Genomic DNA, 13,438 nt, shown 5'->3' on the forward strand with positions numbered 1-13,438 from the left:
TTCAGTAGCTATGTGCATGGAAATTTTAGGTCTCATGACTGCAGCATCGGACGCAATCCCCTTTGCTCGTTTTCACATGAGACCTCTTCATCTTTGTATGCTGAACCAATGGTGCAGGGATTATACAAGGATAGCACAATTAATATCCTTAAATCCCAATGTTCGACTCTCTCTTACTTGGTGGTTAGATCACCATTGTATAGTTCAAAGGGCCTCTTTTGTTCATCCAGCCTGGTTTGTGATCACAACAGATGCGAGTCTTTCACTTTGGGGAGCTGTTTGGGGATCTCTGACAGCACAAGGGGTTTAGAAATCTCAAGAAGCGAGATTACCAATCAATATTTTGGAACCGTTCAATTTTTTTCAGACAGACATGGCATATGTCAATCATCAAGGTGGGACTCAGTCCCCAAGCTATGAAAGAAGTGTCTTGGATACTTGCTTGGCGGAATCCTGTCTAATTTCTGCGGTTCATATCCCAGGTATAGACAATAGGGAGGCGGATTATCTCAACCGTCAGGGGAGTGGTCCCTCCATCCAGATATGTTTTCTCAGGTTGTTCAGATGTGGGGTCTTCCAGAAATAGATCTGATGGCTTCTCATCTAAACCAGAAACTTCCCAGGTACCTGTCCAGGTCCAGGGATCCTCAGACGGAAGCAGTGGATGCATTGACACTTCCTTGGTGTTATCAACCTGCTTATATTTTCCCACCTTTAGTTCTTCTTCCAAGAGTGATCTCCAAAATCATCATGGAGTAATCGTTTGTGTTGCTGGTGGCTCCAAACATGGCCTCACAGGTTTTGGTATGCGGATCTTGTTCGGATGTCCAGTTGCCAACCTTGGCCACTTCCATTAAGGCCGGACCTTCTGTCTCAAGGTCTGTTTTTCCATCAGGATCTCAAATCATTAAATTTGAAGGTATGGAAATTGAACGCCTAGTGCTTAGTCATAGAGGTTTCTCTGACTCAGTGATTAATACTATGTTACAGGCTCGTAAATCTGTTTCTAGAAAGATTTATTATCGAGTTTGGAAGATTTATATTTTTATGGTGTTCTTCTAATAAATTCTCTTGGCATTCTTTCAGAATTCCTAGAATTTTACAGTTTCTTCAGGATGGCTTGGATAAAGGTTTGTCTGCAAGTTCCTTGAAGGGACAACTCTCTGCTCTTTCTGTTTTATTTCACAGAAAGATTGCCAAGCTTCCTGATATTCACTGTTTTGTACAGGCTTTGGTTCGTATCAAGCCTGTCATTAAATCAATCTCTCCTCCTTGGAGTCTTAATTTGGTTTTGAAGGCTTTACAGGCTCCTCCTTTTGAGCCTATGCATTCTTTGGACATTAAACTACTTTCTTGGAAAGTGTTGTTCTTTTTGGCCATCTCTTCTGCTAGAAGAGTTTCTGAATTATCTGCTCTTTCTTGTGAGTCTCCGTTTCTGATTTTTCATCAGGATAAGGCGGTTTTGCAGACTTCATTTAAATTCTTACCTAAGGTTGTGAATTCTAACAACATTAGTAGAGAAATTGTTGTCCCTTCCTTGTGTCCTAAACCTAAGAATTCTTTGGAGAGATCCTTACATTCTTTGGATGTGGTAAGGGCTTTGAAATATTATGTTGAAGATTACTAAAGACTTCAGGAAGACTTCTAGTCTATTTGTTATCTTTCTCCAACATAGGTGTGTCCGGTCCACGGCGTCATCCTTACTTGTGGGATATTCTCTTCCCCAACAGGAAATGGCAAAGAGCCCAGCAAAGCTGGTCACATGATCCCTCCTAGGCTCCGCCTACCCCAGTCATTCTCTTTGCCGTTGTACAGGCAACATCTCCACGGAGATGGCTTAGAGTTTTTTAGTGTTTAACTGTAGTTTTTATTATTCAATCAAGAGTTTGTTATTTTAAAATAGTGCTGGTATGTACTATTTACTCTGAAACAGAAAAGAGATGAAAATTTCTGTTTGTAAGAGGAAAATGATTTTAGCAACCGTTACTAAAATCCATGGCTGTTCCACACAGGACTGTTGAGAGGAATTAACTTCAGTTGGGGGAACAGTGAGCAGTCTTTTGCTGCTTGAGGTATGACACATTCTAACAAGACGATGTAATGCTGGAAGCTGTCATTTTCCCTATGGGATCCGGTAAGCCATTTTTATTCAGACAGTAAATAAGGGCTTCACAAGGGCTTATTAAGACTGTAGACATTTTCTGGGCTAAATCGATTCATATATACACATATTTAGCCTTGAGGAATCATTTAATCTGGGTATTTTTGTAAAATAATATCGGCAGGCACTGTTTTAGACACCTTATTCTCTAGGGGCTTTCCCTAATCATAGGCAGAGCCTCATTTTCGCGCCGGTATTGCGCACTTGTTTTTGAGAAGCATGACATGCAGTCGCATGTGTGAGGAGCTCTGATACATAGAAAAGACTTTCTGAAGGCGTCATTTGGTATCGTATTCCCCTTTGGGCTTGGTTGGGTCTCAGCAAAGCAGATACCAGGGACTGTAAAGGGGTTAAAGTTAAAAACGGCTCCGGTTCCGTTATTTTAAGGGTTAAAGCTTCCAAATTTGGTGTGCAATACTTTTAAGGCTTTAAGACACTGTGGTGAAATTTTGGTGAATTTTGAACAATTCCTTCATACTTTTTAGCAATTGCAGTAATAAAGTGTGTTCAGTTTAAAATTTAAAGTGACAGTAACGGTTTTATTTTAAAACGTTTTTTGTACTTTGTTATCAAGTTTATGCCTGTTTAACATGTCTGAACTACCAGATAGACTGTGTTCTGAATGTGGGGAAGCCAAGGTTCCTTCTCATTTACATAGATGTGATTTATGTGACACTGAAAATGATGCCCAAGATGATTCCTCAAGTGAGGGGAGTAAGCATGGTACTGCATCATTCCCTCCTTCGTCTACACCAGTCTTGCCCACTCAGGAGGCCCCTAGTACATCTAGCGCGCCAATACTCCTTACTATGCAACAATTAACGGCTGTAATGGATAATTCTATCAAAAACATTTTAGCCAAAATGCCCACTTATCAGCGTAAGCGCGACTGCTCTGTTTTAGATACTGAAGAGCATGAGGACGCTGATGATAATGGTTCTGAAATGCCCCTACACCAGTCTGAGGGGGCCTGGGAGGTTTTGTCTGAGGGAGAAATTTCAGATTCAGGGAAAATTTCTCAACAAGCTGAACCCGATGTGATTACATTTAAATTTAAGTTGGAACATCTCCGCGCTCTGCTTAAGGAGGTATTATCCACTCTGGATGATTGTGAGAATTTGATCATCCCAGAGAAACTATGTAAAATGGACAAGTTCCTAGAGGTCCCGGGGCTCCCAGAAGCTTTTCCTATACCCAAGCGGGTGGCGGACATTGTAAATAAAGAATGGGAAAGGCCCGGTATACCTTTCGTCCCTCCCCCCATATTTAAAAAATTGTTTCCTATGGTCGACCCCAGAAAGGACTTATGGCAGACAGTCCCCAAAGTCGAGGGAGCGGTTTCTACTTTAAACAAACGCACCACTATACCCATAGAAGATAGTTGTGCTTTCAAAGATCCTATGGATAAAAAATTAGAAGGTTTGCTTAAAAAGATGTTTGTTCAGCAAGGTTACCTTCTACAACCAATTTCATGCATTGTCCCTGTCACTACAGCCGCGTGTTTCTGGTTCGATGAGCTAGTAAAGGCGATCGATAGTGATTCTCCTCCTTATGAGGAGATTATGGACAGAATCCGTGCTCTCAAATTGGCTAATTCTTTCACCCTAGACGCCACTTTGCAATTGGCTAGGTTAGCGGCGAAAAATTCTGGGTTTGCTATTGTGGCGCGCAGAGCGCTTTGGTTGAAATCTTGGTCAGCGGATGCGTCTTCCAAGAACAAACTACTTAACATTCCTTTCAAGGGGAAAACGCTGTTTGGCCCTGACTTGAAAGAGATTATCTCTGATATCACTGGGGGTAAGGGCCACGCCCTTCCTCAGGATAGGTCTTTCAAGGCCAAAAATAAACCTAATTTTCGTCCCTTTCGTAGAAACGGACCAGCCCCAAGTGCTACGTCCTCTAAGCAAGAGGGTAATACTTCTCAAGCCAAGCCAGCCTGGAGACCAATGCAAGGCTGGAACAAGGGAAAGCAGGCCAAGAAACCTGCCACTGCTACCAAGACAGCATGAAATGTTGGCCCCCGATCCGGGACCGGATCTGGTGGGGGGCAGACTCTCTCTCTTCGCTCAGGCTTGGGCAAGAGATGTTCTGGATCCTTGGGCACTAGAAATAGTCTCCCAAGGTTATCTTCTGGAATTCAAGGGGCTTCCCCCAAGGGGGAGGTTCCACAGGTCTCAATTGTCTTCAGACCACATAAAGAGACAGGCATTCTTACATTGTGTAGAAGACCTGTTAAAAATGGGAGTGATTCATCCTGTTCCATTAGGAGAACAAGGGATGGGGTTCTACTCCAATCTGTTCATAGTTCCCAAAAAAGAGGGAACGTTCAGACCAATCTTAGATCTCAAGATCTTAAACAAGTTTCTCAAGGTTCCATCGTTCAAAATGGAAACCATTCGAACAATTCTTCCTTCCATCCAGGAAGGTCAATTCATGACCACGGTGGATTTAAAGGATGCGTATCTACATATTCCTATCCACAAGGAACATCATCGGTTCCTAAGGTTCGCATTCCTGGACAAGCATTACCAGTTCGTGGCGCTTCCTTTCGGATTAGCCACTGCTCCAAGGATTTTCACAAAGGTCCTAGGGTCCCTTCTAGCTGTACTGAGACCAAGGGGCATTGCAGTAGTTCCTTACTTGGACGACATTCTGATTCAAGCGTCGTCCCTTCCTCAAGCAAAGGCTCACACGGACATAGTCCTGGCCTTTCTCAGATCTCACGGATGGAAAGTGAACGTGGAAAAGAGTTCTCTATCTCCGTCGACAAGGGTTCCCTTCTTGGGAACAATAATAGACTCCTTAGAAATGAGGATTTTTCTGACAGAGGCCAGAAAAACAAAACTTCTAAACTCTTGTCAAACACTTCATTCTGTTCCTCTTCCTTCCATAGCGCAGTGCATGGAAGTAATAGGTTTGATGGTAGCGGCAATGGACATAGTTCCTTTTGCGCGCATTCATCTAAGACCATTACAACTGTGCATGCTCAGTCAGTGGAATGGGGACTATACAGACTTGTCTCCGAAGATACAAGTAAATCAGAGGACCAGAGACTCACTCCGTTGGTGGCTGTCCCTGGACAACCTGTCACAAGGGATGACCTTCCGCAGACCAGAGTGGGTCATTGTCACGACCGACGCCAGTCTGATGGGCTGGGGCGCGGTCTGGGGACCCCTGAAAGCTCAGGGTCTTTGGTCTCGGGAAGAATCTCTTCTACCGATAAATATTCTGGAACTGAGAGCGATATTCAATGCTCTCAAGGCTTGGCCTCAGCTAGCAAAGGCCAAGTTCATACGGTTTCAATCAGACAACATGACGACTGTTGCGTACATCAACCATCAGGGGGGAACAAGGAGTTCCCTGGCGATGGAAGAAGTGACCAAAATCATTCAATGGGCGGAGTCTCACTCCTGCCACCTGTCTGCAATCCACATCCCAGGAGTGGAAAATTGGGAAGCGGATTTTCTGAGTCGTCAGACATTACATCCGGGGGAGTGGGAACTCCATCCGGAAATCTTTGCCCAAATTACTCAACTGTGGGGCATTCCAGACATGGATCTGATGGCCTCTCGTCAGAACTTCAAGGTTCCTTGCTACGGGTCCAGATCCAGGGATCCCAAGGCGACTCTAGTAGATGCACTAGTAGCATCTTGGACCTTCAAACTAGCTTATGTATTCCCGCCGTTTCCTCTCATCCACAGGCTGGTAGCCAGGATCAATCAAGAGAGGGCGTCGGTGATCTTGATAGCTCCTGCGTGGCCACGCAGGACTTGGTATGCAGATCTGGTGAATATGTCATCGGCTCCACCATGGAAGCTACCTTTGAGACGAGACCTTCTTGTTCAAGGTCCGTTCGAACATCCGAATCTGGTCTCACTCCAGCTGACTGCTTGGAGATTGAACGCTTGATCTTATCAAAACGAGGGTTCTCAGATTCTGTTATTGATACTCTTGTTCAGGCCAGAAAGCCTGTAACTAGAAAAATTTACCACAAAATATGGAAAAAATATATCTGTTGGTGTGAATCTAAAGGATTCCCTTGGGACAAGGTAAAGATTCCTAAGATTCTATCCTTTCTTCAAGAAGGATTGGAGAAAGGATTATCTGCAAGTTCCTTGAAGGGACAGATTTCTGCCTTGTCTGTGTTACTTCACAAAAAGCTGGCAGCTGTGCCAGATGTTCAAGCCTTTGTTCAGGCTCTGGTTAGAATCAAGCCTGTTTACAAACCTTTGACTCCTCCTTGGAGTCTCAACTTAGTTCTTTCAGTTCTTCAGGGGGTTCCGTTTGAACCCTTACATTCCGTTGATATTAAGTTATTATCTTGGAAAGTTTTGTTTTTGGTTGCAATTTCTTCTGCTAGAAGAGTTTCAGAATTATCTGCTCTGCAGTGTTCTCCTCCTTATCTGGTGTTCCATGCAGATAAGGTGGTTTTACGTACTAAACCTGGTTTTCTTCCAAAAGTTGTTTCTAACAAAAACATTAACCAGGAGATAGTCGTGCCTTCTTTGTGTCCGAAACCAGTTTCGAAGAAGGAACGTTGGTTGCACAATTTGGATGTTGTTCGCGCTCTAAAATTCTATTTAGATGCTACAAAGGATTTTAGACAAACATCTTCCTTGTTTGTTGTTTATTCTGGTAAAAGGAGAGGTCAAAAAGCAACTTCTACCTCTCTCTCTTTTTGGATTAAAAGCATCATCAGATTGGCTTATGTGACTGCCGGACGGCAGCCTCCTGAAAGAATCACAGCTCATTCCACTAGGGCTGTGGCTTCCACATGGGCCTTCAAGAACGAGGCTTCTGTTGATCAGATATGTAGGGCAGCGACTTGGTCTTCACTGCACACTTTTACCAAATTTTACAAGTTTGATACTTTTGCTTCTTCTGAGGCTATTTTTGGGAGAAAGGTTTTGCAAGCCGTGGTGCCTTCCATTTAGGTGACCTGATTTGCTCCCTCCCTTCATCCGTGTCCTAAAGCTTTGGTATTGGTTCCCACAAGTAAGGATGACGCCGTGGACCGGACACACCTATGTTGGAGAAAACAGAATTTATGTTTACCTGATAAATTACTTTCTCCAACGGTGTGTCCGGTCCACGGCCCGCCCTGGTTTTTTAATCAGGTCTGATAATTTATTTTCTTTAACTACAGTCACCACGGTATCATATGGTTTCTCCTATGCAAATATTCCTCCTTAACGTCGGTCGAATGACTGGGGTAGGCGGAGCCTAGGAGGGATCATGTGACCAGCTTTGCTGGGCTCTTTGCCATTTCCTGTTGGGGAAGAGAATATCCCACAAGTAAGGATGACGCCGTGGACCGGACACACCGTTGGAGAAAGTAATTTATCAGGTAAACATAAATTCTGTTTTTCTGGTTCTAGGAAAGGTCATAATGCTTCTGCTGTTTCCTTGGCTTTGTGGTTAAAGCTTTTGATTCATCACGCTTATTTGGAGTCGGGTCAAGCCCTGCCTCAGAGAATTACAGCTCATTCTACTAGATCAGTCTCCACTTCCTGGGCTTTTAAGAATGACGCTTCAGTTGATCAGATTTGCAAAGCAGCAACTTGATCTTCTTTTTATACATTTACTAAATTCTACCGTTTTGATGTATTTGCTTCTTCAGAAGCAGTTTTTGGTAGAAAAGTTATTCAGGCAGCTGTTTCAGTTTGATTCTTCTGCTTATGTTTTAAGTTTTTCTTTTCATTTATGAGAATAAACTTATATTTTGGGTTGTGGATTAATTTTTTTCAGCGAAAAATGGCTGTTTTTATTTTATCCCTCCCTCTCTAGTGACTTTTGCATGGAGTTTCACATCTTGGGTATTGCTATCCCATACGTCACTAGCTCATGGACTCTTGCCAATTACATGAAAGAAAACATAATTTATGTAAGAACTTACCTGATAAATTCATTTCTTTCATATTGGCAAGAGTCCATGAGGCCCACCCTTTTTATGATGGTTATGATTTTTTTGTATAAAGCACAATTATTTCCAAATTCCTTTGTTGATGCTTTTTACTCCTTTCTTTATCACCCCACTACTTGGCTATGCGTTAAACTGAATTGTGGGTGTGGTGAGTGGTGTATTTATAGGCATTTTGAGGATTGGGAAACTTTGCCCCTCCTGGTAGGATTGTATATCCCATACGTCACTAGCTCATGGACTCTTGCCAATATGAAAGAAATGGATTTATCAGGTAAGTTCTTACTTAAATTATGTTTTTATGCTGATGACACCCAAAACTACCTTTCTGCTCCAGACATATCCTCTTCCCTGCTGACTCGTGTGACCATTTGCCTATCTACTATCTCATCCTGGAAGGCTTCTTACTACCCAAAGCTGAGCATCTCTAAAACCTGAGCTGTTTCCTACTTCTGACAATCTCCTTATTCCCCAAATCTCACTTACTATGGATAACTCTGTCATCACCTCTACCCCTCATGCCCTCTGTCACATTTTACTCAGAACTTTCCATATTCAGTCCAGCTAGATTTTGTCACTTTCACCTTTAAAATAGCACTTAAATTAGTTATTTCATCATTGAAAAAAAAACTAAGATTTGTATACACTCACATATAATTTCCTGCTATTCTATCCTCTCCCGTTTCTCAAGGTTCAGCCTGTATCCACTGCAGTCTATCCTGAAGGCCTCTGTTAGACTCGGCTTATTTATGCATTGCTATATATCTGCTGCATCTCTTTGCCAATAATTACTTTGGCTTCGCTTAGCCTCAAGAATAAAATTCAAAATGTTAACTCTAACATACAAACCCCTCACCAACACTGCACCCTCCTATATGTTTGCCCCTGTCTGCAAATTCTCCCCAACTCCGCTTTGCCCACATCCTACTACTCCCTTAATTTCTTATTAGTTCCTCACACTTTTGTCTGCAAGTCTCTTCCAGAACTGCACCTATCATATGGAACTTCTAGACTTCAAAGCTTTAAATATTGTACTTCCATTAGAATGTAAGCTCACAAGTCCACCTGTCATGTTGATCGTCTTATGTTAAGAAGGTGTACAGCTTACATTGACTCAAAGGCAGGGTCCTCTAGCTTTTATGATTTATGTAAATATATTCTGATTATTGTACTCCACAACAGTATACTTAATGCTACAGTGCTGTGTAATATGGTGGCTCTTTATAAATAAACAATATTAATAAATAGTAATATGCTACAGAGTGTGTTGAACAGTGCTTGTGATAGCACTTTCTCTCTCGCATGTCTCTGCTTGGCAGAAATGCCCTTGAAGTAAATGTAAAAAAACAAAACAAACAAAAAACAAAAACAAAAAAACTGGGAACTAGTTATGCTTCTAATATGGAAATTTTCTTTGTAACTAAATTTATGCAATATACATTTTTAATAAAGATTTTAACTATGTATTTACTGTAACTATTGCACAAAGCAGAATATGTTCTAAGTATTTCTATATATATATATATATATATATATATATATATATATATATATATATATAAAATCATGAGTGTGTGTATATATATATATATATATATATATATATATATATATATATATATATATATATATATATATATATAGTACCAATATATATTTTATTTATATATATAAAAACATTTTATTTATTTATATATCTATATATATATATATATATATATATATATATATATATATATATATATATATATATATATATATATATATATATATAGAGAGAGAGAGAGAGAGAGATATATAGATAGATAGATATATAGATAGATAGATGTGTGTGTATAAATATACTGTATATTTATGAATACATAGCACATATTCTTATAGGTGAAATGCATTGGAATGTGAAATATTCATATTGTTTTGTCGGGTTAACGCACATGAGAGTATGCAATCATTTGCAGTCGGGTGTTTTTTTCCAATTTTTTGCTCTATTGACGTCTATGGGGGAATACATGAACACGCAAGCGATATTCTAACTTTGGCTTTTTGTGCTCGTCGGGTTAACGTGCGAGAGAAAACAGTTTGCTTTCAACTCATAATACAAGCGCAACCCGACATGCACAAAAAGCTTACTTCTAGCGCAGTTAACGCTCGAGCAGGAGTGTTAGTTACTGCTCCCCTTGTAATCTGAGCCTTAAAGGGACACTGAACCCAAATTTTTTCTTTCGTGATTCAGATAGAGCATGCAATTTTAAGCAACTTTCTAATTTATTCCTTTTATCAATTTTTCTTCGTTCTCTAACTTTCTTTATTTGAAAAAGAAGGCATCTAAGCTGTTTTTTGGTTCAGAACCATGGAAAGCACTTGTTTATTGGTGGGTGAATTTATCCACCAATCAGCAAGAACAACACAGTGTGTTCACCAAAAATGGGCCGGCATCTAAACTTACATTCTTGCATTTCCCATCAAGATACCAAAAGAATGAAGAACATTTGATAATAGGAGTAAATTAGAAAGTTGCTTAAAATTGCATGCTCTATCTGAATTACAAAGAAAAAAATTTGGGTTCAGTTTCCCTTTAACATTTAGTAGTACACTTTATTTTACAGCACAGAAACACCACACCAGTCTATCAAAATGTAACTACAGCTTCTTATATACAAATCAGCAAAAAATATATTGCTTTCTCCGTGTGAAAAGCAATGACTCATGAATAGATATTGGGGGAAGGGGAGGGGTTTGCGTTCTTTCAGGGCCATTGCAAGAAATTTTGCTGCCTGGTTCTAAAAATGAATTGACCCTCCTCCAACTTGTAGATAATTATTATAATTGTAGTTAAAGGGATGTGAAACTGAAACATTTTCTTTTGTGATTCAGACAGAGCATAGAATTTAAAAAAAGTTTCCAATTTACGTCTTTTATCAAATTTGCTTCATGCCCTTGGTCATCCTTATTGAAGAGATTTCTTGGTAGGTGTCTGGAGCATAATATGGCAGGAAATAGTGCCGCTCAATAGTGCTTTTGCATATGGAAAGCATTCCTGCAAAACTACTGCCATATACTGTTACAGATACGTGCAAGCTCCTGAGCTTACGTCCCGGCTTTTCAATTAAAGATACCAGAAGAACAAAGACAATTTGATAATAGAAGTAAATTAGAAAGCTTTTTAAAATTGTTTGATTTATCTGAATCATGGAAGAAAAATGTTGGGTTCATGTCCCTTTAAGGAATATTTGAGAATATTCTAGAATAGGAAGCGTTGAAGAAAAAAAAATGCTGTTTTATGCTTATATATAAAACAATGATTATAAAATTCATAAATATTTTGAAATAAGTATTAATATAACTGAATTTAAATAATTCATAAATGGTTTATAGAAGATAGCAACATATACACATCTTAGCACACGTAAACGTGAATGATTATACGATTGTCAATCAATTAAGGTGATCGCATGCATTATGTGAATCACAACAACATTTTTCAATTCGCTACACTTTACAGCGATTTTCCATATAGAAACATTTTTGTTTAAACTTGTAAGAATCCCTTGTTTTGAAACAAATAGCCCTTTAATAAGCTTTCATTAGTTATATAATCAGTTTTAAGTAAAACAATATGGGCCATATGACAAGTGAAGTTTTAAATTATCGCACGTCCATTACAAGTGGCTGGTAATTGCTACTGCAAGCTCACGGTAGCAATTAGCGCTCAGAAAATTAACCAGAGATCCGATCACTGGTTAATTTTCTAAAAGTGCTCCAAATGCCTGCAAAATAGAGGGCATTATAGTTTTTTTATTAATATTTATATATATATATATATATATATATATATATATAAATATATATAAATATATATATTTTAAATAACAACTGCACTAGGCTGTTTTTGGTGTCTAAAAGTGGTGGGAGTAGGGTGTTAGGAAAAAAAATGGCACTGAAAAGTGCCTTTACATTGCGGTCTATGGGAACTGTGTGTTCCCTGTAAATATGCTTATATACATATATATTTATGTGTTAATATGTGCATCTACACATATTAACACATACATATATATAGTCATATATATATAAAATATGCTGCCATCGCTGCCCTACTTACCCCTTCGCTGTGCGAGGTTCTGATGCCGACTCTGATGGCATGAGAATTAGGCTCCCAATGGAGCATATGGAAGCGCGCTCTCGTGAGTGCAATGCTTCCCAACAATTGCTGTTAACTTGTGATACCAGCTCACATTAGCGTGCGCTGATATTACACAGTGGAGTGCAAATATCGCTTTCATGAAAGTGATATTTAGCGCGCTCCACTTTTTATCTGGCCCTATATATATATATATATATATATATATATATATATATATATATATATATAAAAAACGGGGGGTGGCGACAGTGCTTGTTTAAATGAGATGTCTAATAGAATTGTTGTTTTATTTTCATTTTGCCAGAGATCTGGCTGTGGATACTGTTAAGACGGGGCTGGGAGGCAAAACTGGCAACAAAGGAGCGGTAGCCATTCGCTTTCAGTTCTATAGCACAAGTCTCTGCTTCATTTGCAGTCACTTTTCTGCTGGGCAGAACCAGGTGAAAGAACGTAATGAAGATTATAAAGAGATAACACAGAAGCTGAGCTTCCCCATGGTAAGCAAACACAGTAAACTGGAATTAAATGTATATTTAAGACAAATTGTACATTTGGATGGAGTATCTTTAAAATAGTAATATTTTGAGTTAGTCGAATATAAAATGAAAAAAAGCTTGCAAGCTTTAAAATAAGATACTCAATTTCTTTCACTTTGTTGACAGCTACTCTAAACTTGTTATTACTTAACTACTTTTTACTAATTACTTACTTAAAAACTAATTACTTACTTAATAGAGTCACCCTTACATCCATTCCAATGCAATTTCACTGAATATATCTTCAATGGCCCAATCCTAAGCCACTCAAATTACCAAACACTTGCAAATAGCACATCTGGGCCAATATTTCAGGAGGAAGGGCAAGCCTTAGAGGGATGGGAAAGTCCCCAAAGAGGAAGTGAACCAAGTGAAGAAAAGAAAAAGGGCATGTGCCAAGTTTAGAGTATCAAAACATCACAGTTTGAAGATTATTCACTAATACAGTGTTAACACTATATAAATCTGAGGATACTTTATTAAAATAAATAAATCTTTATTTCATATGTTTAAAAGTTATACTTCCAAGTGGTAAACACACTCACAGTTACATCTCGCTGTCTTCCAGCCAGCATGCCATCTGACGCGTTTCACATGCTGCTTTCTCAAAGATAGCTGTCTGCAAGCAAACACTGATTGCATTTAAATCCCCTGGTTCGCGCGCTATTCACTAGAAA

The 13,438-nt window shown here is 39.4% G+C and overlaps 1 protein-coding gene across 1 annotated transcript in view; it reads left to right on the forward strand.

Annotated features, from left to right (window-relative positions):
• The window catches only part of SYNJ2 (synaptojanin 2), a 621,954-nt gene that overhangs the window by 339,902 nt on the left and 268,614 nt on the right, over positions 1-13,438 (forward strand). The window contains exon 15 of the mRNA XM_053710913.1: positions 12,530-12,722. Coding sequence (XP_053566888.1) covers positions 12,530-12,722 — 193 coding nt within the window. The remainder of the gene's footprint in view (positions 1-12,529; positions 12,723-13,438) is intronic.

This window comes from Bombina bombina, chromosome 4, assembly GCF_027579735.1.
Source record: "Bombina bombina isolate aBomBom1 chromosome 4, aBomBom1.pri, whole genome shotgun sequence".
NCBI lineage: Eukaryota > Metazoa > Chordata > Amphibia > Anura > Bombinatoridae > Bombina > Bombina bombina.